General features: G+C 49.0%; 11 protein-coding genes across 11 annotated transcripts; 4 read left to right on the top strand and 7 right to left on the bottom strand.

Annotated features, from left to right (window-relative positions):
- Positions 1–441: 441 nt before the first annotated feature.
- N7481_007598 (cytochrome and DOMON domain-containing protein) lies at positions 442–1,614 on the top strand (the record flags this gene model as incomplete). The annotated part of the gene is made up of 1 exon (XM_057266817.1): positions 442–1,614. The coding sequence occupies one exon, from the start codon at positions 442–444 to the stop codon at positions 1,612–1,614; it is 1,173 nt and encodes a 390-aa protein (XP_057121018.1).
- A 912-nt stretch (positions 1,615–2,526) lies between these two features.
- Positions 2,527–2,718, bottom strand: N7481_007597 (uncharacterized protein; the record flags this gene model as incomplete). Its single annotated transcript, XM_057266816.1, has 1 exon — positions 2,527–2,718. One exon carries the CDS (start codon positions 2,716–2,718, stop codon positions 2,527–2,529), a length of 192 nt encoding a protein of 63 aa, XP_057121017.1.
- Positions 2,719–3,290: 572 nt separating this feature from the next.
- On the bottom strand, positions 3,291–3,795 carry N7481_007596 (uncharacterized protein; the record flags this gene model as incomplete). Its single annotated transcript, XM_057266815.1, has 2 exons — positions 3,291–3,654; positions 3,707–3,795. 2 exons carry the CDS (start codon positions 3,793–3,795, stop codon positions 3,291–3,293), a joined length of 453 nt encoding a protein of 150 aa, XP_057121016.1.
- Positions 3,796–4,159: 364 nt separating this feature from the next.
- Positions 4,160–4,708, bottom strand: N7481_007595 (uncharacterized protein; the record flags this gene model as incomplete). Its single annotated transcript, XM_057266814.1, has 2 exons — positions 4,160–4,671; positions 4,702–4,708. The coding sequence occupies 2 exons, from the start codon at positions 4,706–4,708 to the stop codon at positions 4,160–4,162; spliced, it is 519 nt and encodes a 172-aa protein (XP_057121015.1).
- Positions 4,709–5,174: 466 nt separating this feature from the next.
- gpi10 (putative glycosylphosphatidylinositol-alpha 1,2 mannosyltransferase) lies at positions 5,175–7,801 on the bottom strand (the record flags this gene model as incomplete). The annotated part of the gene is made up of 5 exons (XM_057266813.1): positions 5,175–6,645; positions 6,757–6,903; positions 6,972–7,162; positions 7,258–7,488; positions 7,592–7,801. 5 exons carry the CDS (start codon positions 7,799–7,801, stop codon positions 5,175–5,177), a joined length of 2,250 nt encoding a protein of 749 aa, XP_057121014.1.
- A 615-nt stretch (positions 7,802–8,416) lies between these two features.
- On the top strand, positions 8,417–9,893 carry car2 (ornithine-oxo-acid transaminase; the record flags this gene model as incomplete). The annotated part of the gene is made up of 3 exons (XM_057266812.1): positions 8,417–8,896; positions 8,974–9,675; positions 9,756–9,893. The coding sequence occupies 3 exons, from the start codon at positions 8,417–8,419 to the stop codon at positions 9,891–9,893; spliced, it is 1,320 nt and encodes a 439-aa protein (XP_057121013.1).
- A 1,124-nt stretch (positions 9,894–11,017) lies between these two features.
- On the top strand, positions 11,018–15,427 carry N7481_007592 (ATP-binding cassette transporter YOR1; the record flags this gene model as incomplete). The annotated part of the gene is made up of 2 exons (XM_057266811.1): positions 11,018–11,296; positions 11,387–15,427. The coding sequence occupies 2 exons, from the start codon at positions 11,018–11,020 to the stop codon at positions 15,425–15,427; spliced, it is 4,320 nt and encodes a 1,439-aa protein (XP_057121012.1).
- Positions 15,428–15,997: 570 nt separating this feature from the next.
- N7481_007591 (flavin-dependent quinone reductase) lies at positions 15,998–16,741 on the bottom strand (the record flags this gene model as incomplete). The annotated part of the gene is made up of 1 exon (XM_057266810.1): positions 15,998–16,741. The coding sequence occupies one exon, from the start codon at positions 16,739–16,741 to the stop codon at positions 15,998–16,000; it is 744 nt and encodes a 247-aa protein (XP_057121011.1).
- Positions 16,742–17,378: 637 nt separating this feature from the next.
- Positions 17,379–18,929, bottom strand: N7481_007590 (uncharacterized protein; the record flags this gene model as incomplete). Its single annotated transcript, XM_057266809.1, has 1 exon — positions 17,379–18,929. One exon carries the CDS (start codon positions 18,927–18,929, stop codon positions 17,379–17,381), a length of 1,551 nt encoding a protein of 516 aa, XP_057121010.1.
- A 714-nt stretch (positions 18,930–19,643) lies between these two features.
- On the bottom strand, positions 19,644–20,378 carry N7481_007589 (uncharacterized protein; the record flags this gene model as incomplete). The annotated part of the gene is made up of 1 exon (XM_057266808.1): positions 19,644–20,378. The coding sequence occupies one exon, from the start codon at positions 20,376–20,378 to the stop codon at positions 19,644–19,646; it is 735 nt and encodes a 244-aa protein (XP_057121009.1).
- A 1,970-nt stretch (positions 20,379–22,348) lies between these two features.
- On the top strand, positions 22,349–23,989 carry N7481_007588 (uncharacterized protein; the record flags this gene model as incomplete). Its single annotated transcript, XM_057266807.1, has 5 exons — positions 22,349–22,468; positions 22,533–22,794; positions 22,847–23,038; positions 23,110–23,504; positions 23,570–23,989. 5 exons carry the CDS (start codon positions 22,349–22,351, stop codon positions 23,987–23,989), a joined length of 1,389 nt encoding a protein of 462 aa, XP_057121008.1.
- Between the last annotated feature and the right edge of the window lie 179 nt (positions 23,990–24,168).

The following is a 24,168-nucleotide window of genomic DNA, read 5'->3' as shown; positions in this document are numbered from 1 at the left end:
GAACGTCTGGACCGCAACGTTCATAGATGTCCAAAGCGATTGGTGGGGCGCAGCATTTTATTCTGTGGTCTCCAATGAATACTTTAGCCAAATTATACGAAAATATTATTTGAAAAAATTAATTACTTACGTCCTCCTCGAACTGCTTAGCAAGTCATGACGCCAGAAGTCAAATGATCCGGCAACCTCGCGGGTCTTAACCCACAAACTGCTTGCGGGATTAGCTTGGGCAATACATACGTGATACCCGGCTAGGTATAACTGCTAAATAAGTCTGAGGGATATAGTTAGTGTCATAATGATATGGTACATATTTGCCGATATATCCATCACAACAACCTTCCAAGGTTGGAAGCGACATCGGAGCAGAGCAGACTATTTCATCTGGGCAGGTCTTCTTGACAACTTGAACTTGCAGAACTAACCGACCCGTGCTACATAATGGCAAAGATACATCTTTATCTTTATTTTTGGCTCCTTACACCCACTTTCACTCTTTCCCAAATACAAACATTCGTGCCTCCCGGGCAAAATGGTGTTTCCTATAGTGTGAACATACCCGAGACCACCGCGTCCACCGGCGCCGGGCCGATTTTCTTTCAGCTGAAGTCTACCGCACAGCTTCAGTGGTTTGCATTTGGCCAAGGCGCTATAATGCAAGGAGCAAATATCTTCATCGTTTACGCATCTAGCGATGGGAATAATGTCACCGTCTCTCCAAGACTGGGAGTGGAGCACGTTATGCCACTGTATAACTCCAAAGCTCAATTATCGCTCTTGAACAACAGTGGGATAAGCAATGGGGTTATAACAGCAAACATCCGATGCGATAGCTGTATCACCTGGCCCGGCGGAAGTGAAGATCTGAGCAGCTCTTCAAGTCCATGGGTTTGGGCAGTGAAATATGGAACCCCACTCAACACGAACAACTTAGCGGCATCTATCATCGAACACGACCTTGAGGGAATTGCAGCTATTGACCTGCAGAAAGCAACCGGTGGCACGTCAGACAATCCGTTTGCGAATTCGAATTATGTGAACACGTCAAGTTCATCGCATCCGATTTCGACAGTTAACACTGGATCCGTTGAAAGTCGCAGAAAGGCCCATGCTATTATTATGATACTGGTTTTCGTCATATTCCTCCCTTCATTTGCCCTGATGCTTCGTGTTGTCCCATATTCGAAGATCGTCTATTTTCACGCTGCTTTCCAGCTTTTGACGCTTGCGTTGGCTATTGCCGGGTTTGGGATTGGGATCTCAATGGCAAGAAGCCTTGGCTTCATAGGGATGTATCATCCAATTATTGGGATGGTGACTGTCCCTTGCCTTATCCTTTTCCAACCCGCAATGGGCTTAATTCAGCACAGATATTTTCGCAGCACTGGGAGCAAAGGTGTATTTTCTTACATACATCGGTGGTTCGGTCGGTGTTTTATAGTTCTTGGCATTATTAACGCCGGTTTAGGCTTTCGCCTAACAGGTATCGGTCTTCCTATTGCTCCTGTTGGGGCAGTTATTGCGTATGGCGTGGTTGCTGGAATCGTTGGACTTGTCTATGCTTTGACTATCCTGCTTTTGACTCTCAGGAAACGCAGAGTCTCCTCTTCTTAGAAGGTACTGAGCGTTATCTATGTGATGAATATAAGGAATCTTACACTGCACCAATGATTGGAAATGGTTGTAAAAGCGATTTCGATATTTCTTTCAGTATTTGACTTAATAGTCCTATATTGTCGCATTGAAAGACCTGGGAAATGTGGTAGGTCTGCTCAGATATTACAGCGCTCGATAAGCGCAGGGTGGTCAGTTGTAAATAGGGATATTTTACCTGCCAGCCCTGAAGGCCGCCTTTAAGTTCTAAGTCTTAATTACTTATTGGTGTTCCCTATACAAATTTGGACAAAACTACAGTACAACAAAATTTTCTAACCCCTGATTATCTACTATCATTAATCAATTTCTAGCTAATAGTTACTAGTGCCAGACTAGTACCTACCAAAGATAGAGTAGATTAGCCAATCTCTTCTACCTTCCACGGCCTGGCCCATGGCGATGCCCGGGAAAAATGAAAAAGGCCTGCAAGATGCGCAGCACCATTAGGGCGGCATAGGACCTCGACAGTGCACATCCCACGTTGAGCAGCCCACCTCCGATAGTGGAGAGTAGCCATATCGGAAGCCGTCCATACTTATTCGCAATGGGAATCCGAAGGAGGGGACCGAGGGCGAGGGTTATCATCTAATGAATTCCAACTACTTAACACGGCTCGCATGGTAGAGGATTTAGCAGAGGAACTACACACCTGGGCCGATCCCAGATAGCTGGCTGTATCCATCGACACATCAAAGTAATGCGTCCAGGTTTCAAAGTCGGGCACGACCGCGACGATGCCTCCCGTGGACATCAGTCCATGGAATGCCACTAGAGCCAGATTGGCGTTTTTCTTTCCCATGGCTGAGGTTAGTGCCATTCGAACGGCCACTATCGATCGATTGCATAGGACTTACCTTCCTGGAAGGCCAATTATATGAGTCTAGGGGGATCCTCCGACGGCAGGGCAACTAGGTCGACTCGGCCAAGGCGTTCCAGCAGATGTTCCCGGTGGGAGGGGCTCAAGGTCTCGCTGGGGCTGTTTGGTAGGGATTCCACATGCTCGGGTGCCGTCTTCACGGCAATATCGCTGGTGAAATTCGAGTTGGGCGAAAGATCCTCCATTATCTTTCTTAATCGGACATCTGAGGCAAATATAACTTCTTATGAGAGGAAGAGAAATGAGCCTTATTATGTAGAAGAGATACAATCTAGATCGCAAGAACCCGGTGCTGAGTTAATTATTAGGAATTGAAGTACGCAGGAGCAGCACACAGAGAGTAATTAGGTGAAATATTCACCGTCGGCTTTTCTTGGCCCCCAAATACGAGCAGTTAGTGCCGATACGTACGAAAAGGGTTATTAGTTATCTCCTTCAGCCCATTAGGCCCACATAACTAATCTACCGTTTCCACCGCTGTGCCGCGTGAAGTTATTCAACACACATTTTTTCGTAATTTAGCAATTGACACTCAAATGCCTATTCCAACAGGCCAACAAGACCTGCCTAGCCAATTAAGGCTCCAATTCATCTTTTAAGATGGGAGGCATGCTAAAATTTAGTTCCATATATGCATACAAAGAGTATAAAACTTCAATTAGGCCCGTTTTGACCTGCGAAATCCATCTCATTCAATCAAAGATAATTGGAAGGGTCAATAAAAGAAAGGACTAGTAGTACAGTTTAAGAAGAGACCTCACTCAACTCTCTTCGACCGATCACCCACACAAACCTCCTCATCATCCCGTCCCAACAACCAAGCACAATAAAACGAACCAGCACAGAAGGTAACATTCCCCACAAAATCCAACCATAGCAACGAAGTAAATATTCCCTTTCCAGGACCCACCCCAAACCAATAATTAAACCCAAGATATGGAATCATAGCAAGGCCAAACGCCACGAAACTCTTTGGCGTCATGCTAGCCGTACCCAGCAGCAGACCACAAGTTGCCGCTTGAGCGCCGAAACAGCGCATTAGAAGGATGGATGTATATTCAGTTGAGGCGTATTTTGGTACAAGGGAAAGGCCAATGACTGTTGATGGACATAGAAGACACCTGGGTGAGTTAGCTATGGTCAATATTTTGGGCTTAGTTCGGCAGAATATACCATGAGCCCATGCCTGAGTAGCCTATTGCCATTAGGCGTTGGATACGTTGGGCAAGTATGGCTTTCGGTGGGGGCTTTTGTAGAGGCATTGTTGTGGTTGAATTGGTGACTCAAAGTTAGCACTTGAGTTGACCCGAGGTTGTGAAGTTAACCTACTCGGACCATTTAATCTCCGGATGCGGGCTGTCCCGTGGGGCGGAAGAGTTATCCTTGCCGACTAAAAGTGTTTACTATGTTATCTAATCTTCTAGGTACGTGGTCATGATTCCCTGTCTCGGTCATTACCCATAGAAAGTGTTGTTAGGCATCTACAACGAGCGATTTGAGCATCCACATAAGAGCGAACGGAATATCTCAGACGAACTTCAAGAACCTTACCACTGGTCCAAAGGAGTTCTATTGATATGGTATGATGTATGATGTATCTGATAACTAACCCAGAAGACCAGGCGACTAGTAATCCCCTTGATTAAATCTCAAAACCAACTGGTCTATCAATGTGGTATGTGCTTCTTTCAAAGTCCTCTTAACAAACCAGGTCATCAACATATTGCATTGCATATCAATGTCTTCTCTCAAACACAATCCTTCACTCGAGCCTGCTAGACCACGACCAGGCGTGATTGTTTCTGTTTGAGTTTCTGTATCTGCACCTGTAGGATCCGTGCTCATACTCTCAACACTCCAACACTCTTTCATATCCAAGCCCATCGGAGCGTAAATATGCGTCCGCAGCCCCATTGGAAGATCGCAAAAAGATGCTTTGAAAGTGACTTCTCCGGAAAGAAGATTCCATGGCAGATAGGCAACCTTGTCGGTAATCTCGTACCAGATGAAGTCATGCTCATCTGCTGGGCTGTTTGTTGGAGGGTCGCATGTTTGGAAATTGGTGACCAGTGGATTCAATTTGATCATGTCTGCGTGGGAATGGAGTAATTTGATCACTGTTTCCTGCGTGATATACGCTGGGAGGGGTGTGGTTATGGTGAATATACTCCGCATGATGATTGTAGGAAGGAAGATGGCCGCCCGGGCGCTACAGGGATAGGACTCGGAGGTGGAAGCGATCAGAATCGATCACAATCGGGTAAGATGAGACTGAGAGGGGTAATGTCAGCAGGAGCCTGAACGCACGGTCACCGTAGCGCCGGCTAAGGCTGCCACTAGCCGTCAGTGGGCGAGGAAATTGGTTAGGGTAACTACTAGTAATATGATTAATATCAAATGGCACCTTACTCCGAGTCGTAGATAACTTGTGTCAGCTTGCCCAATTAACAAAGCTCTAAATAAATTCAAATCCGTTTATTGAACTATGCATCAACGCAATAATCTCACAATATATACATAAATTAGGGTATAGAACTCGAAAGCAGATCTATAAACACCATCTTAGAGACAACACAGCAACCCGTGCATGCATGCATGCACACATAAATGAAACAACATCTCCACCAAATCAAGACCAAGATCAAGAGTACAACTCCCGCTCCCTAGTAAGTTCCAACGACTCCCCCAAAACCCACCACCTCCAAGAAAAGAAAGACCAAGGATTCGGAATCCAGTCCCTCACATTCGGCGTCGACCGTCCCAACTTCCAAATCCTCGACGGCCGGGGTCCAAAATACGCCGCCACACCACGACGCCATGCATCGAATTTCTCGCGCAGGGTGGGCTGGTTTGAAGACCAGGGCGCGGAGAATGAGAAGGTCGAGCGACCGGGGAGGAAACTGCTCCAACCGGCGGTGTTTTGGGGCTGGGCTTCAGAATTCTTTAGCGCTTCGAGCATGCGGTCGAAATGGAATTCGGGCGTATTGGTGATCGCGTTTGTTGCGCTGGCCCAGCGTTGGCGGGATAGGTGATATTGACGTTGTGTTTCGCGCCATGTGTCTTGTTCGGTTGTGTCGAGGCACCAGGCGATGACATCGCCTGTGCGGCGCCAGTCATCGTGCCAGGCTGTATTGTGTGTGCGCCAGCATTCACGGTAAAAAGACGTGCGGAGGAGGGGTTGGAGGGTTGGTTCGAGTTGTTGGAAGAAGATTAGATAATCTGGCCATTCGTGTTGGTTTTTGGAGAGGGGGAGGGAGGGATCAGCGGGCGTGGTGGAGGCGTAGCTTGGTCTGGTGGGGAGATGGCGAAGGCCGCCGGCCATGTTGTCGTGGAGGAATTGAGCTGGGTTGTCGTAGAACTGATCTGCTTCGTCACGGTAGACGGCTTTCTCGGACTCGCTGAAGTCGATTGGGGGTTCGCAGGATAGGGCCCAGGCGGAGATTGTTGGGTAGACGAGGTGGGATCGCCAGGGGGTACTGTGGCACGGCATTAGGAAGCCTGCGGTTATTCCCTTGGGGGTTGAGTCGGAGAAGAAGGACGGGTCTGGTTCGGGTGCGTGGACTTCGTGTTGGTGGCGGAGGTAGGTCATGATATTGAGGACCCCTGAGGCGTGCCAGACGCTCGTGTAAAATGCTATCACTGCATTGACTAGGATCAGGAAGATGAGGAGTAGTCTTTGTGGAGTGTATGCCGGCGAGGACCTGTAGTAGATGGCTGGGGCAAAGAACCGAACTAGTGGCTGCGCTGCGAGGATGTGGAGTGCTGGAAGTAGCGGGTAGATGAAGCGTACTTCCTTATGCGAGATCAAGGACAGGACAAAAGGCATCACCAGGCAGATCGTTGCTAGCTGAATTCGAGTCACTGTCTGCAGTCTGTCGATGGTAGAGAAGCTCCGATTTGTCAATGTTTGGTAGAGACCAAAAAGGGCAGGGACCAATGCCGTCGTCAGCAGAAGAGGCAGACCCTGCGACAAATAGTAGTGCCAATCATTTCGGCCATAGAAGACAGCCAGCGATTGCGCGATGTTGAAGTATAGAAATCTAAGCGGTGGAAATGTCCATAATCCGTAGAAGAGACGGTCTGCGACGGCGGACACAGCGAGAACGGCCGATCTAGATAGGAAGAATTGACATCAGCTGATTTTGCAGATTATGACAGAGGACCCTTTTGGTCGCCGCAAGACGGGCATTTCGACCCCATGAAATAGTAGAGGAATGACATACCCGCAAATCACGACTTCTCGAGCAAGTATGGTGCGTATGGCCCAAGAATTTCGGAACCAAGCGATGCTGGCCAGGGTCGCCCAGATCAAAACATTAGTTGGCCGCAGAATACAGGCGAGGGCCGACAAAAGTAAGCATTGGCGGAGGCTGATAGGGCGCGCGTCAGTGGCTGTTTCAATAACATGCAGTGTGAATCATATTTCCAGTAGTCTTACCTTGACAGGAGCGCTCGATCCGCGGCCGTGCCCCTCCCATCCTTGCGGCTATCGCCGGATGAAGATCTTCCTGCTGACCACTGCCAGGGCCAGAGGTCCAAGGCGACAATGGTGATTGTAGTTTCCAGGCAATTTGACAAGGTTCTTGTCGAGCAGAACCACTGCCAAGGGCTGAGAAGCGTGACGAGTAACTGCGACAATTAGCCAATTTTATTCTCTCGTGGTTTCTTTTCCCCCGCAAAGATCGTCCATGCAGCTAGCTGGCCATGGCGCAAGAACCACGTACTGTTGTCCACGACCCGCGCGAATCTCTCCCATAGATGCGGGTCGCTAGTTTCCAAGTATAGAAATCGCCAATGGCCGCCACGATGGCCTGCGCGACCTTGGGGCTGGCAACGAGGAGTTCCGCGCTGGTGGCGACGGAGAGATTAAGGGAGGTGGCCAGGAAATCGGAGGTCTTATAGATGGCGGCAAAGAGGAGCGGGTGTAACGAGGAGCGCAGTTGGTAGCGCCATTCCTGCAGAAGAGACAAAAAAAAGAAGCAATTAGTATTCTGGTCTCTCGTGGTACAGGGTGGCCGTTGTCGGGATGCCGAAGAAGACGACACGCGGTCCACTTACCCAAGTTATCCAGGCGCCCTGCTCCTTGCCAAAGGCAATCTGCCATGCGGGTTCCAGCGATTGGAAGAATTCATCTGGCTGGAAGAAGGTGCGAAGGGTGAAGGCATTGAGAATGCGGAAGGCGATTAGGAAGAGGAGGATGTTGGTGGTGGTGGAGGAGGCAGATGACGAGGGCGCGACGCGACGCGCGGGGGTATTAGCGGGGGACATCCTGCGTCGCGGGGGATGAGCCAAGCAGAGAAGACCCGTCGATATACTCCGTAATAGGAATTCAGTGAGTGGATAGCGGCTAGAGGGTCATGGTTGTGGTGGACTTGTTTGCGTGGGCGTGGGCGTGGCGACTATCACTCTCTGGCAGAATCCGCTTTGCGCGCAACCAGCAACCAGCAATCAAGGTCAAATAAAATGACACAAGAGAAATTCCAAGGAAAGACCGGGCCGGTAAAACAAACACGCCTATTGGAGGGCAACTGGGATGGGGGGAGGCCAAAGGGGAAAAAAACGAGGGTAACTCGTGTAATCCTGCACTTAGGGAATTGTGGATGTTGCGAGGGTTGAAGTCTCGCGACGACCTGCACTTAGGAGAAGGCGGAGACGGGGGGACACTGGGGAGAGATAGTATAAGAGATTCCTCCAAGGGCAACTTTTCTTTCCATTTATTCCTGATTCTACGAAACACGGAATTCTCCAATTCTTCGATTTACTTTACTGTTCACTTTTTACTTTATACTTTATACTTAACTGCCTGTCCCTCTACGGTCCTCTTCTACTCCACCCCCGCATCCTCGCATCTCCCCATCTTCTCTTCTCTTCTCCACCTCCACCATGCCCGCCAACGGCAACAGCTCCAACGGCGCGTTCGCCTACCACTCCGCCTCCACCACCGAGGCCATCCAGGCCGAGAATGACTTTGCTGCTCACAACTACCACCCATTGCCCATTGTCTTCTCCCGCGCTCAAGGTACCTCCGTGTGGGACCCCGAGGGACGTCATTATCTGGACTTCCTCTCCGCCTATTCTGCGGTCAACCAAGGCCACTGCCACCCCGAGCTGGTCAAGGCTCTGGTCGATCAAGCTTCCCGCCTCACTCTGAGCTCCCGCGCTTTCTACAATGATGTCTTCCCTCGCTTTGCCGAGTTCGTCACCCGCTACTTCGGCTTCGACATGGTTCTGCCCATGAACACTGGCGCCGAGGCGGTCGAGACCGGCATCAAGATCGCCCGCAAGTGGGGTTACAAGGTTAAGGGTATTCCCGAGAACAAGGCGATCGTTTTGAGTGCTGAGAACAACTTCCACGGCCGAACAGTAAGCTCCTCATAACCATATTCACATAAATTGCACATAAATTGGAGGAAAGTCAAAACTAACGAGTCTCCCCGCAGTTCGCCGCCATTTCTCTCTCCTCCGACCCCGAGTCGCGGGAGCACTACGGCCCCTACCTTCCCGGTATCGGCTGCACCATCCCCGGCACCGAGAAGCCCATCGCATACAACGACAAGGCCGCTCTGCGTGAGGCCTTCGAGGCTGCCGGCCCTAACCTCGCCGCCTTCCTGGTCGAGCCTATCCAAGGCGAGGCCGGTATTGTCGTCCCCGATCCGAGCTACCTCCAGGAAGCCCGCGCCCTCTGCGACAAGCACAATGTCCTGTTGATCTGCGATGAGATCCAGACTGGTATTGCCCGCACCGGCAAGCTGCTCTGCCACGAGTGGAGCGGAATCAAGCCCGACCTCGTCCTGCTGGGCAAGGCTATCTCGGGTGGTATGTACCCTGTTTCATGTGTGCTCGGCCGCAAGGATGTCATGCTCACCATCGAGCCTGGCACCCACGGCTCAACCTATGGTGGTAACCCCCTGGGTTGTGCCGTTGCTATCCGTGCTCTCGAGGTGGTGCAGGAGGAGCAGATGGTTGAGCGAGCTGAGAGGCTTGGTCACGTTTTCCGACAGGGTCTGGAGGATCTGAAGAGTCCTCTCATCCAGACTGTGCGCGGAAAGGGTCTGCTCAATGCCATTGTCATTGATGAGTCGAAGACAAATGGTCACTCGGCTTGGGATCTGTGCATGTTGATGAAGACAAAGGGTTTGCTGGTAAGTTGACGACTGAATCTGGGGATCCAGAAATATGTACGAGGATGAAGCCCGAGCTAACTTCTTTCTCTCTCCTACAGGCCAAGCCTACTCACCAGAACATCATCCGTCTCGCCCCACCCCTGGTCATCACCGAGGAAGAGATTCAGGATGCATTGAAGATCATTCACGAGGCTGTGACCGAGCTGCCCACCCTGAAGGGCTCGGTCAAGCACTAAATGATTCCCGGGTGAAGATGAAAATCAAGATCGGCGCTGAAGTAGACGATTAGCGCGGTCTGACTAGATGCGTGCGACGATTCAGCATAGATAGTTTGCTTTCCTTATCGGTTTCCTTTTCTTTCCTTTTTTATTTTATTTTTTGACGGATGAGAGCATCCCACGACCTGACGAAGGAACGGAGATACAATGTATCACAATGTATCCAAACATCGATTACCCTAACTAGAGACTCGAGATTTGTACTTTACCTGCTTCCAGCAGCGCAGTGCAGTGTCTCGCATTGGCATGTACTAAATTGGATAAAAAATAGTTCAAGTTGAGATGTGTGATTGTGTATAGTACTAGGAGTAGTATTGGAGAGTCCCGTGTAGTTCTGTCACCTGACCACTACTAGTAAAAGCCTCACTGGATTTGGATCTCCCCCCTCTGTCCACTCGGCATTATCTCTACCCCGGCTTAGGACATCGAAATTCCCTATTATTAATCAAGTCTACCGGCTATTCCCAATTGATTCTAGTGCCGGAATCACGGGACATTCCAACCCCGATTTCCGATCACACCGCAGTGGCTGATTGGCTCTGCTTGGATTTCCTCCCTACACGAATGCGAATGCGAATAAGAGCAGGACCTGTCAAGTGAATTTCCCTTCTTACGGATCCTCCTCCACTATTCAAGCATAAGTGGATTGGATAATGCAAGTCATCCTATCCGATGGGCGAGATCGGAGTTGATCCTGAAATCCAACTCCGTACGGACGTATGAAGAGAGACAGCTTACTCACACCTCATACCCAATCGCCAGAGCTTAATTCAGCGAATTCAGCTAACTCCGACCTGAGTCACTCGGGCTATTGCTGATTGCTGGTTATATCAAGACTGTTGGTTCCTGCGGTACTTTTGCGCCTGTCAAAGATCCCGCTTTCAGTCATCTCTCGGCTCCACCGTTGAATTGGTAACGTCGGGGCTAATCCTTCCCAATCGTTCTTTATCTCCGAGATTTCCTGCGTTCTCCTCGCATTCTCAATCAATATTCGTTCTTTTCTTTTTCGCCCGACCTTGCTATCCGCTTCACCATTCTACGTCCCTCCTTCCCATCCTCGCACCTAAAGGTGTCTTCTCCCCATGTCTGCACCGCCCGAACCACTGCCACAGGTAGTGGTGGCGGATATCGAAAAAGTGCAGGCCGCGCCCAGCGACAGATCGGCATCCGGGGACGATGAAGCCAAGGCCCCCGATAACGTCTTACAGCCATCCAGTCCCAGACCAAAATGGTATCGGAGGCTGAATCCAGTGCGATGGCAGACGCCACCACCTGTTCCTGAAGAGCGGTCCGCGTCCAAGGAGTACGGGGCTTCATTCTTGAGCGTCGTTTATTTCCAGTGGATGTCACCCTTGATGCGGGTGAGTATGGCAATTTTTCCAAACTATTTCCAACCCTCCTCCCCCCTCTTTTTTTTTTTTTTTTCGAAATAATTGCTAATTCATATCCAGGTGGGATATCTGCGCCCGCTCGAGCTGCAGGATATTTGGACCGTCAATCCGGAGCGAGCAGTCGACGTTCTCGCCGAACGATTAGACGTCGCGCTGGAGAATCGCACTGCGAGTGGAAGTAAACGCGCCCTTGTTATGGCATTATATGACACATTCCGCTTTGAATTCCTACTTGGCGCCGTTTGTCAGCTATTTAGCTCGTTGCTACTCGTGTTTGCGCCTTATTTAACGCGATACTTGATCGCTTTCGCCACCGATGCGTATATCGCTGAGCAAAAGGGTCTGCCTGCGCCGTATATTGGTCGCGGGATGGGGTTTGTCGTTGGTATTACCCTAATGCAGGGACTGCAGAGTCTGTGCACGAATCAATTTCTGTACCGGGGTCAAATGGTTGGTGGGCAGATTCGAGCGGTGCTGATCTCGCAGATCTTCAATAAGGCGATGAAGTTGTCTGGTCGGGCGAAGGCTGGCGGGAAGGCGACGGAGGAAGAAGTGAGGGCTTTGGAATCAACGAAGGAGGCGCTGATGAAGGGGGAGAAGAATAATGAGAAAGCCGAAGAGAAGGGACAGAAAGGACAACCGAGTCAGAATCCTAGTTCAACGGTGGCAGGTGATGGACGAGGGTGGAATAATGGTCGCATCGTCGCGTTGATGAGTATTGACGTCGACCGCATCAATCTGGCATGTGGTATGTTCCATATGATCTGGACAGCCCCGATCTCCATCATCGTCACGCTGGTTCTCTTGCTGGTGAATATCGGCTACAGTTGTCTGTCCGGTTACGCGTTGCTCGTTTTCGGCGTCCCCTTTCTCACATACGCCGTCCGCTTTCTTGTGAAACGTCGCCGAGCCATCAACAAGATCACCGACCAGCGAGTCTCCCTAACTCAGGAAATTCTCCAGGCCGTGCGATTCGTCAAGTTCTTCGGCTGGGAAAGTAGCTTCCTCAATCGACTCAAGGATATTCGCAAAAGGGAAATTCGTTCCATTCAGACGCTGCTTGCTGTACGCAATGGAATTCTCTGCGTCTCCATGTCCATCCCCATCTTCGCTTCCATGTTGGCTTTCATCACCTACGCCCTCACCAACCACGATCTGCAGGCCGCCGAGATTTTCTCCTCGCTTGCGCTGTTCAACTCGCTCCGGATGCCGCTGAACATGCTGCCTCTGGTCATCGGTCAGGTGACCGATGCCTGGACTGCTCTGAACCGGATTCAAGAGTTCCTTCTTGCGGAGGAACAGAAGGAGGATATCGAGAAGATTGAGGGGATGGATCGTGCTATTGAAATTAATCAAGCTTCGTTCACTTGGGAGCGTTTGCCGTCGGAAGAAGGTGAAGATGCAGGCAAGGCTAAGAAGTCCCCCGATGCTAAAGCCGTGGCCCTGCTCAAGGAAGAGGAGAAGGCGGAGAACTCCACCCCCTTAGAACCCTTCAAGCTCAAGAATATGACCCTCGAGGTCGGACGAAACGAGCTCATTGCCGTAATTGGAACAGTGGGCTGTGGCAAGAGCTCGCTGCTTTCTGCCTTGGCAGGCGACATGCGTGTGACAGAGGGTACTGTACGGATGAGCACAACACGATCATTCTGCCCTCAATACGCCTGGATCCAGAATACTTCTGTACGAAACAATGTTCTCTTTGGAAAGGACTATGATGAAACTTGGTATAACCAGGTCATTGACGCGTGCGCCCTGTCACCCGATCTTGAGATTCTCCCTAACGGCGACCAAACGGAAATCGGCGAACGAGGCATTACAGTCTCCGGAGGACAGAAGCAGCGTCTCAATATCGCGCGTGCTATCTACTTCAATGCCGAGCTGGTTCTGATGGATGACCCTCTATCCGCAGTCGATGCTCATGTCGGTCGCCATATCATGGATAAAGCCATCTGCGGTCTCCTGAAGGATCGCTGCAGGATTCTCGCTACGCATCAGCTGCATGTTTTGAACCGCTGCGATCGTATCGTTGTCATGGACGAGGGCCGTATCGAGGCAGTTGATACATTCGACAACCTGATGCGCGATAGCGAGCTGTTCAAACGTCTCATGTCGACATCGCGCCAGGAAGACACAAAGGAAGATGAAAAAGACGCGGAAGAGGCGGTAGTTGAAGACACCGAGAAGACCAAGAAGACCGAAACAAGTCCAAAAAAGACATCTGCCAAGCCCGCAGCTGCTTTGATGCAACAAGAAGAAAAGGCCACAGCCTCGGTCGGATGGAGCGTTTGGAAAGCCTACGTCCGTGCCTCTGGCAGCTATTTCAACGCTCTCGCTGTCTTCTTTCTACTGGCTCTTGCAAATGTCGCCAACATTTGGACGAGTCTGTGGCTCTCTTACTGGACCTCGGATAAATACCCCGGTCTGTCGATGGGTCAGTATATTGGAGTTTACGCCGGACTCGGTGGAAGTGTGGTCGTTTGCATGTTTGTATTCTCGACATACATGACCACCTGCGGAACAAATGCAAGCCGGACAATGCTGCAGCGAGCTATGACCCGCGTTCTGCGAGCCCCGATGTCCTTCTTTGACACCACCCCTCTCGGACGAATCACCAATCGTTTCTCCAAGGACATTCAGGTCATGGACAATGAACTTTCCGACGCGATGAGAATCTACGCCCTGACTATGACAATGATTATCTCCGTCATGGTCCTTATCATCGTCTTCTTTTACTACTTCGTCATCGCCCTCGTCCCACTCTTCATCCTGTTCCTCCTCGCATCAAACTACTACCGAGCTTCAGCCCGCGAGATGAAGCGCCATGAGGCGGTCCTGCGATCAATGGTCTACGCCCGCTTCAGCGAAGCCATCTCCGGAACAGCCTGTATCCGCGCCTACGGCGTCGAAAACCAATTCCGCACCAGCATTCGCAGCTCCATCGACGTGATGAACGGCGCTTATTTCCTAACCTTCTCGAACCAGCGTTGGTTGAGCGTCCGCTTGGACGCTGTGGCTACAGCTCTAGTATTCGTCATTGGTGTTTTGGTCGTTACATCCAGGTTCAACGTCTCCCCCAGTATCTCAGGTCTGGTATTATCATACATTCTCGCCATCGCACAAATGCTCCAATTCACCGTTCGCCAGCTCGCGGAAGTCGAGAATAACATGAATGCCACCGAACGAGTGCACTACTACGGAACGGAGCTGGAAGAAGAAGCCCCCCTCCACTTGACAGAGGTATCATCCAGCTGGCCCGAAAAGGGCCGGATTGTCTTCGACGACGCGAAGATGCGCTACCGAGACGGTCTGCCTCTTGTCCTGCAAGGTCTGTCTATGGATGTTCGTGGCGGCGAGCGCATCGGTATCGTCGGACGAACTGGTGCTGGCAAATCGAGTATCATGTCTGCTTTATTCAGATTGACCGAGTTATCCGGCGGCACAATCCACATCGACGATATTAATATTGCCACGGTCGGCCTACATGATCTTCGCTCCCGCCTAGCTATCATCCCCCAAGACCCAGCTCTATTCCGGGGCACGATCCGCACAAACCTAGACCCTTTCAACGAACACTCCGATCTAGAACTATGGTCCGCTCTCCGAAAAGCCTACCTAATCGCCGACGAAACCGAAGACCCAGATACTACTCTTAACCACAGCGGCCCGGGAACCGGAACAACAACCCCAACAACAGGAGACGTCTCCAAAGCACGCCCAACCAACCGTCTAACTCTCGAATCCCCCGTCGACGAAGAAGGCCTCAACTTCTCCCTCGGCCAGCGTCAATTAATGGCCCTAGCCCGAGCTCTAGTCCGAGACGCGCGAATCATCGTCTGCGACGAAGCGACTTCTTCCGTCGACTTTGAAACGGATCAGAAGATTCAACGGACTATGGCGCAGGGATTCCATGGGAGGACGTTGCTTTGTATTGCGCATCGGTTGAGGACGATTATTCATTATGATCGCATTTGCGTTATGGATCGGGGTCAGATTGCTGAGATGGATCATCCGGCTGTTCTGTGGAAGAAGGAGGATGGGATTTTTAGGGCTATGTGTGAGAGGAGTGGGATTACGATGGAGGATATTTTGTCTGATGAGTGAGGTGACGGATGAAGGGAGGGTTGCAAAAGTCCTTGTTTTGCCAGACTAAAAGAATAATATGTCTACGGTGTTATGACTGCATATAATTTCTATATAATATTTGTTGATACAATAATTACAACTTGAATCAAAATCTGGGGATCTGTGAAGTCAAAGGGTATATTCCAAAGTTGAAGTAGTTATTCCTAACAGATATCAATCAGATCATAGTCCGAGTCAGCCTTTAGCAAACCCCAAACGGAACTTCTAAGTCGTCTCTTCCTTACAAGGAAATATTCCGAATTAATCAATAAATTCCAAGGTTAAGATGTGGTTTGGCTAGTAATACGCACACTCTAGGAAAACAACTTGAAATTTGCAGCAAAAATGGCCCCGAACTCTTTCGTTTCCCCCATTATCCATTCCCTCATTCTTGTTACTAGTACCATCCTCTACCATCTCTGAGTAGGCCACTTTAAATAGACCCGATGTATTCCATACAAGGCAATTAATGTCTTACGAATGTTTGACTCGGATAAAGCAGCCAGTGTAAGATGAGGAAGTTCACATTATAAAGAACTTGAATAACTCTCACCTCCTTTTATCTAACTCACAAACAATCTCCATAACTAGATTTCTCATCATCCCCTCAACACCCGCGTCCTTCCACCCTTCCAAATCTCTCTCGTCAAGCTCAACCCGCTCCTCCTCTTCCGAAAGCGAACCAACCGGTAACCCCGTAAACTTAACGACCAACCCAGGCGCCGTACCAACAACATCCATCCTCAACCCAGTCAAAATGCTACGCAAATGATCTGTCGCTTTGCCCCCGCCGCGCGATCCATACGATACAATTCCCGCGGGTTTCCCCTTCCACTCGTGGAATAGGTAGTCGAGTGCATTCTTCAGACTGGCTGGTATACTCCAGTTATATTGCGGGGTGACGAAGATGAAAGCGTCATATTGCTTGACGATTGTGGACCAGTGGCGTGTGTGTTCTTTGCTGTAGTGTGGTGTTGGGTTGTCTGCGGGAAGACTTGCGGGAATGACGGACTCATTGTAGAGGGGGAGGGATTGCTTTGATAAGTCTAGGATGGTGAATGTGATATGTTTCGGGTCTGTGTCTATTGAGCCTGTTTCTGGCGTGGCCATTGTCGAGCTGGACGGATCGCTGCTTGAGCTTGGAATTGTTTCCGCGTTCAATGTGCTTGGCTGGTGGTTTGTTGGAATTGTCGGGTCGTGCATGAGGACGTCATAGATGTACTGCGTGATGGTGGGGTTGAGGCGTGGGCGGCGAGTACTGCTCGTGACTATTGCGATGTGTTTGGGTGGCATTTTGGAGATTAGGAAAATGATTGAGAATGATGGTTTAGAATGAGGAGAAGAGCAGGTCGGGCTTTTAAATCAGGTTTCGTGGAATTCCAAGGTTCTTCGGAGCTTCGATCTGCTGATCCGCGGATCCGCGGATCTGAAGAAGCGGTGGAGCCACTCCAACCACTACTAACTACCACTAAGGCAGCCTGGACAGAATTGCGGGAAAATTGAAAGTGCATACACCTGGGTAGCTGTTGGGCTCAGGCTCCAAGGTTGCCTCTATTTATTATCGTCATCATGTTTCTTGTTAAGCCTACATTGTCTGGCCAGTCAATCGAATCCGCGTTAGCGTGCATTGGCGCTGTATTTGCGATTCTACAGGTCTCAAACAGCTGATTGCTCATACAAACAGGGGTGGTAGTGGGGGGAAATGTTGGCTGGGTATCTTTTATAGTGCGAAAAGACCCCTGCAGAATTTTAATCTCAACCGCAGGGACTCCGGGTCCGATATGTTATTGGCCACCGGGGCAGACTGCCCAGGTGTGTAACAGCGGCAAGAAAGCCAAGAGAAACATGATCTTGCGAAAGAATGTTCTAGTTGCTATTTCCTTTTAAATTTTCATGCCATGCTTAACATACACACTGATCTCCTCAATTCTCACCGAACTGGCGTTTGGAGGTATTTCGGTTGGTCAGGATCATATCCCACTAAACAGTTGACCGTTTCGTTCCCCTCGTTACTATCGTTGATCTCACTACCCACTGGACTACGCCACTGACCAGTAAGCTTGATATAGCCATCAAGAGCATTGTTCAGCCGATGACCGATCTCCAGGCCCTCTGTAGCTCGAGAATGAGAGTAATATGTCAGTAGTGACCCTGCATCTTTCCTCTGCCCTGCCTTTATCAAAAGCCGGGCAGACTGCTCTACCCACTGCTCCACCTGGGAACGAGATTCCGATTCGAATTTGGTCAGCATCTCGGTCACGATTGGAAGATACATGTTTGGCGATGAGCACATATAATACAGGACCCGTTTGAAAACACGTCCGGCAAAAATCGAGGCTTCCTGGAGCTGATAGTCTGGATTGAGAAAGCTGCTTGAAGCCCCAGTCGTCAGGTATCGGTGTTCTCCAAATTCGGCGGGAATTGAATCGACTCCTAGCCACCATGGAATGAAAGGTGCGGAGACGGAGCCAGTGGGTGCGATCCAGATTCGAAGCATATCTCGGTCCACATTGGGAAGCAGACTGACAACCTGGCCGTAACCTGCCTCATCATCTGCAATCCGGTGATCTCTGACACGCTCCATGAGATCCTTCTCGGTAACGGGAGCCATCCGACGGGTAGCATCTTCCAAGGCAGCCTGCGACATGAATTTGTATCCACCGTCGCGTGCCTTATAGCGCGGATCCTGAGGCCCATAAACGTCGAAAATGTTGAATGGCTTTCCAGAAGTCGAATTCCACCATCCACGCTCGACCGCAAAAGTCACGATATTTTCGGATCCCATATAATCCGCGCTCTTCTGGAAATCGACCGGAAACTCTTCAATATACCCCGGATACAGAACCTTGACATCATTCGGTCCTAGGCGTTGAGCTGCCCAAAGTCCCTTTCCTCCAGCCATTTCCCATACAATCCAACCCTCATTATGATCAGCAATAAGATGAGAGTTACCACCATAGGTAGACTCTCCGTGCTTCGCAATGAGCTCGCCAATGAGCTCCACTCCCTGGCGGGCTGTACTAGCTCTCTCCATAACAATACGCGCGAGATCACTGTATTGTAGCCCGTGTTGAGGGTTTGGCGTCATTTCGAGAAGCTCCTCCCGATTATCCGCCCAAACATCACGAACTGCAACGCCATTTTCATTGAGACCCCCATTGGTCAAAGGGGCCGGGAATCCCTCATAATCTGAATACTCCATGCTCAAGTAGCGGAATGTGTGATTGGCTTGAGGAATCTCGATGAGCTCACCCGGGAAGCTAGCCTCCTTGGTGACTCCCACGGTGATTGTTGAGTTGGGAGCATGATCGCGAGCCGGGAAAAGCTGTAGCCAATGGCTTGATACTTCTTCTCCAGTGCCGCCGACCATTACGCTTCCGTCTGCAGTGAGGTTTTTGCCGACATAGAATGCATAACTAGCGCCGGCCACGCGGGTCAGGGCCAAAAAGGCCGTGACTTCCAATGCCAGGTTCCTGAGCATGGTAAATTGAATTGTACAAAACAAGATATTCACAATCAGCAGATGGGAATTTATTTTTTTTCTCTCCTACATTTTCATTCCAACGAATACCACGTGATGATACTAGTTAAATTGCTACGCAGAAGGTCGAATCGGCGGTGTTTATTCAAGTGCCGGTGTCTTGGCTTGCCCCGTTTACCCCTCACGATCCTGAATCATCGCATATACCTCCCCAACTCGGTCGCAACCGATCGGCAGTTGGGAAAAAGTTTAGCACGAACTTCATGTTTTTCTATTTTGCTTCCAAGGTTTGACTTGTAGTTGAGATGGCCAATTGGCCTGAATTAAGCGCCCTATCGAGCCCATTTCCGCGATTGATTGGAAACTAAAACAGCATCTGGCTACATGACAAAAAGTAATCAATTGCAGCAAAAGTTCAATTTCAAAGTTTGGAACTTTCGGTCAGATTTACCATCAGCTCGATCAAAGCCTTTGGTAGACACGGGTGTATCCCAAAACATTTTAGACTTTAGAGATAAATTGAAAGGCAGCACAAAAGGAGTTCAAATTTCTGAAAAAGCACTATTTCGATAAAAAGCACACCATCGATGCGCTAATATCAAGTGCGACTTGTCAATTTATAAAAATCGCAAACAACTCAATCATCCATTCAAATATACAGTCCTTATTCGGCTATCCTACCTGGGCAATCTTTCTCCACCTCCGACAACTGTCTCAACTGCAAGACATGAAACAATCTGTTTTCCCTTGCGTACCAAGATGTTCCAATGAAGGATCTGGTCGCCGCAACCAATTTGCCAAAAAGTTCGTACAATGATCCACATGGTCTATATCGGCCAGCATGCTATCGAGCCGATCCCCACGCATATGCACATCATGGCCTCGTCTCAAAAGATATAGACAGTGCACAAGGTGTTCACGTACTGATGTCCAGTAGTATCCGTTCTCGTTATGCCCAACTTCGGTATAGTCTTTCATTCGATGAGTAGCCGCCTCATCATAGTAATATATGAAAGGTTTGCCATCGTTGAAAGTGGCGAATACATCGGAGTAATCTCGCGGGCATTCTTGGTGGAGCCAGCATGCGGACAAGGGATCATACGTGCAGCCTTTTTCTTCCGCTTCTGCTGTCGAGTTTCCACACGAGAGAGTTGTACGCGGAGCTGTTGGCAGGCATTGCCGTTGACCTTTGAGATGATTCGACCCTGTTGAGGATGTTCTGAGAATGAGAACTTGTCGAAATGGTTCTATCGTGATTGCTGCAATTACTGCCATCACTAGGAGTATCAGGACCAGAATGAGGCCAGTTATCGTTATTGCAGCCAGATTTCGCTTGAAGAAGCCTGACATCAAGCGACTTCGCGGGCGACCGGTCAAAGACACCTCGCTATCTGCATTGTCGCTGTCGGGTTCCATTTTTGGAACTGGTTGGTAGCTGCGAGTAGACATCTTGTCCATCCCCCCCAGGGGAAGTGCTGATGCAAAATAGAGATTCTCGTTGATAGGGAGGACAAGTTTATACATCCCTCAGAAAAGGGGGACATTTGTAAATTTCTCAGGGCAATTTCCTTCGAGGGAGAGGCACTACATTTAGAAGCTGAAGGAGGACAAAGAATTCGAATAGGGTGGCGTGGAGAGAATTGTCCCAAAATGTCAGTATGACCGGATGAGGGTCTCAATAGCAAGTCATAAGGTGAGTGCAAATCAAATAGCCTTTGCTGGCCAAGCTCACGTCCAAAATAGGGTCTCAATAGACTTTGAGCGGTCAAAGAGATGGACGGGTGTGGCGTTGACCTTTCTTGAACGGCAATGGGTGTGCCAACCTTGGAATGTCCGCCTGCGCTAGCGCTTGATCTCATCCAATTCTCCGGGGGATAGAATAATCAGATTCAATGTTTTCAAATTAATATTTCGAAAAGAAAGCTTGACAAAGAGAATAGAAAACAGTTAAATTGCATGCGATGCTCACACTGGCGTTCTACAAGGTCGGTCTAGACTCTACTGTACGTGAGTCAGCCAATCAAGTTCCAGGTCCTTGTATTAGTTATATCATGTTAGAAAGTTTGGGGCGAATATCCAACAAAAGACAAAAGAATGTACCAGTTGTCAAATTTGAAAAATGTATCGAAACTGGCAACTGAAATCTAGTGATATCAGCACAGGACTTGGACCCTCGGAGACTCGCCGTGGGGGGACTCAGGGGGAAAACCATACATAGAAACTGACTAGTCTACCTGGAAAATTTGAACCATTTTCCCGCATTTTCCCGTTCATGTATCCTTCGGTATATTAGAGTCCGTTGCACTATTCATTGTCCTAAAAAGGCTGAATAACCCGACAGCCGATCACGCGATCGGATTTGCCGACCGAGATATCAATCGGATGTCGGCCCGGAAGCGATCCAGCCTTTTTAAGGAGTGCGTGCATCGTCGCAAAATATTCAAGTACATCCAAGTGGAGGCTCATAGGAACTCGAGGCTTAGATTCAGAGATTCCAAATTATCCTATCTATAAATTGGATGTATTGAACTGCAATTCTGCATATAAATTGTGATTCTTTTCGCTAATAATGAACTTGGTTTGCCGAGGCAGTTCAAAGTGTGGGAGATCGGAAGGGCTGCCGATGCTCTGCGGCAATTAACGCAATCTGTCATTTGCGAATTCACCAACTGCTGGAGTAATACGCCAATTTCCCCGCTTCTTCCCCGCGTGACGGTATCAAATTTCCCCGGAAACACAGCATTCTCGAGTTTCTCAATTCTACAATTGGATGCGCATTAAGGGCCATGGGGCCTTGCCGGGTTCTTCGAATAGTACAGTTTATTACTGAGAAGTTTTATCTTATTATATGACGTTTTTGTGGAATTTTGTAGAATACCCCATACTTTACTAGCGTACTCACTCGGCTGCTTTACTGCTGTATGCTGAATTGAATGACATAGCGAAGGATTTGATTACCCTTTATGAATACATATCCCGCTGCATGCCACCAGATCGAAGATATACTACTAGGTGTTCCGTGTCATCATCCCAGTTTCATTTCAGGACTAATCTTGGAAGACAATTAGAAAGAAGTTACTATGGATACCGGCTGTTCATTTCAAACAACACAGCTTTCTCAATTGATTTCGATGGCAGATACAATTCTCCAGATAATGAAATCTTACATTATTTATTTCCCCGCTTAGGCCGCCGATTTGGCAGTATTCTCTATCTCAGTCAAACTTGTTATTTGGCCTTTGCAGGTCCCACTTTACCCCAACTCACCGGTATTTGAGACTTGTAATGCGGGGGCTGTGTCTTGTAAGATGAACTCTATTCCAATTGATTGGCCGAAGATAGTTGTGCAGGATATAAAAGGTAATAGGAGGAACGAAAGTCAAGGTGAAACGTGTGTCCATATCATAAAGTTCTCCACGATGGAACTGTCCGAAGAACCTCAATCTAAAGATGATATTGACCTGAAAGAATCTCAGAATGACGCGAACCATGATTTTGTTTTTGGAGAGATTACCGAAGAAGGCCCTAACTATCGCAATGTGTGCACAACTAGCCAAACCACCTGAAAAAGATCAACCAAACAAGATTCTAACAGTTATCTAGGTGGGGGTGTTAGGAACTGTGATTCTCATGATGAAGACCCAAATTGGCCTAGGAGTTCTTGCAATACCGACTACGTTTGATGCGCTGGGGATTGTTCCTGGAGTGATATGTCTATGTGTGGTTGCGTCCATCATGACATGGTCAAATTATGTTATTGGCGCGTTTAAGCTCAATCATCGTGAGGTCTATAGCATTGATGATGCTGGTGCCTTGATTTTTGGTCCAATCGGCCGGGCTGTTCTCTCCGTGTCATTCTGTCTCTGTACGTTTTCTGGTGCAATATGATATCCGATATCTTTTCTAACCTTCCATAGACTGGATATTCGTCAGCGGCTCGGGGATCCTTGGAATTTCCATTGGTCTGAATGCAGTATCCACGCATGGTACATGCACGGCTGTATTCTCCGTTGTCGCCGCGATTTTCGGGTTCACTTTGAGTAGTGTGCGCACGCTCGGAAGAATCACTTGGCTCGCCTGGGTAGGACTTCCGTGCATTTTGATTGCGGGTATGTCGACCGAAAACTTAATATTTGTCCCTTTCATGAAGCTAATTTCGGCCATCTCTTTTGGTTTCCAGTTCTGACCGTGACAATTGCGGTCAGCCTCCAAGACCGCCCTGCCTCCGCTCCACAATCCGATAATCCCTGGGTTTCCGATTACAAGATAGTCGGAAGTCCGTCTTTCACGACTGGAATTACGGCCATCTGCAATCTTGTTTTCGCTTTTTCGGGAACGCCAGGGTTCTTTGCAATCATTTCAGAAATGCGCGACCCGCGAAAATACACATTCGCTTTACTACTCTGCCAAGCAGGAGTCACTGGTGTGTATATTATAGTCGGATGTGTTGTTTATTATTATTGCGGGTCATACGTCTCTTCCCCGGCTCTCGGCTTTGCTGGTGGAGATGTGAAGAAAATTGCCTATGGCTTTGCCTTGCCAGGCTTAATTGTCACTACAACTATCTGCTCACATGTAAGTTCGCTGGGAGGGATGAAGAAAGCTCTTCCTCGATTTAACCTTTCTTTCTATGGAAACAGATACCAGCAAAATTTATATTTGTTCATATACTTCGAGGTTCCCGACATCTGAACAAAAACACACCCACTCACTGGATTACGTGGATTAGCTGTACTTTGGGAGTTGCTGTGATAGCCTATATCATAGCTAGTACAGTCCCCGTCTTCAACTCATTGGTAGCACTGATAGGCGCTCTACTTGGCCCACTCATGTGCTTTCAACCTATGGGCTGCATGTGGCTCTACGACAACTGGTCCCAAGAGAAACGACTCGCAAGATTCTGGCTGGCCAAGGCTTCCTGGAGCATCTTTGTGGTTGTACTGGGCTGCTTCCTCACAGTTGCAGGTACTTATGGATCCGTAGTTGGAATTATGGATGCCTATAAAGCTTCTGGGGGCTCAGCCGCCTTTTCATGTGCTGACAACTCTAACTCTACATGATGTTTGATTTCCCAAGAGCAGCTTAGAGTTCAAAGGGTTAACAAAAAAGCATATATTGATATTTAGAAACCTTCAAGTTTATGAAGAATTTATAGAAGTGAAACATGTGTTTTACTTGTAGCTTATACGCGGAGTTCTTTGGAAAGTAATCTAAATCTCCAGATTGTGTCTTATCACAC

The sequence above is a fragment of the Penicillium waksmanii genome (assembly GCF_028829765.1).
Source record: "Penicillium waksmanii strain IBT 27052 chromosome Unknown utg000007l:1.0-4314555.0:1.0-4317578.0, whole genome shotgun sequence".
Classification (NCBI taxonomy): Eukaryota; Fungi; Ascomycota; class Eurotiomycetes; order Eurotiales; family Aspergillaceae; genus Penicillium; species Penicillium waksmanii.
Note: the sequence above shows the minus strand (reverse complement) of the source record. Positions and strands in the feature narration are given on the sequence as shown.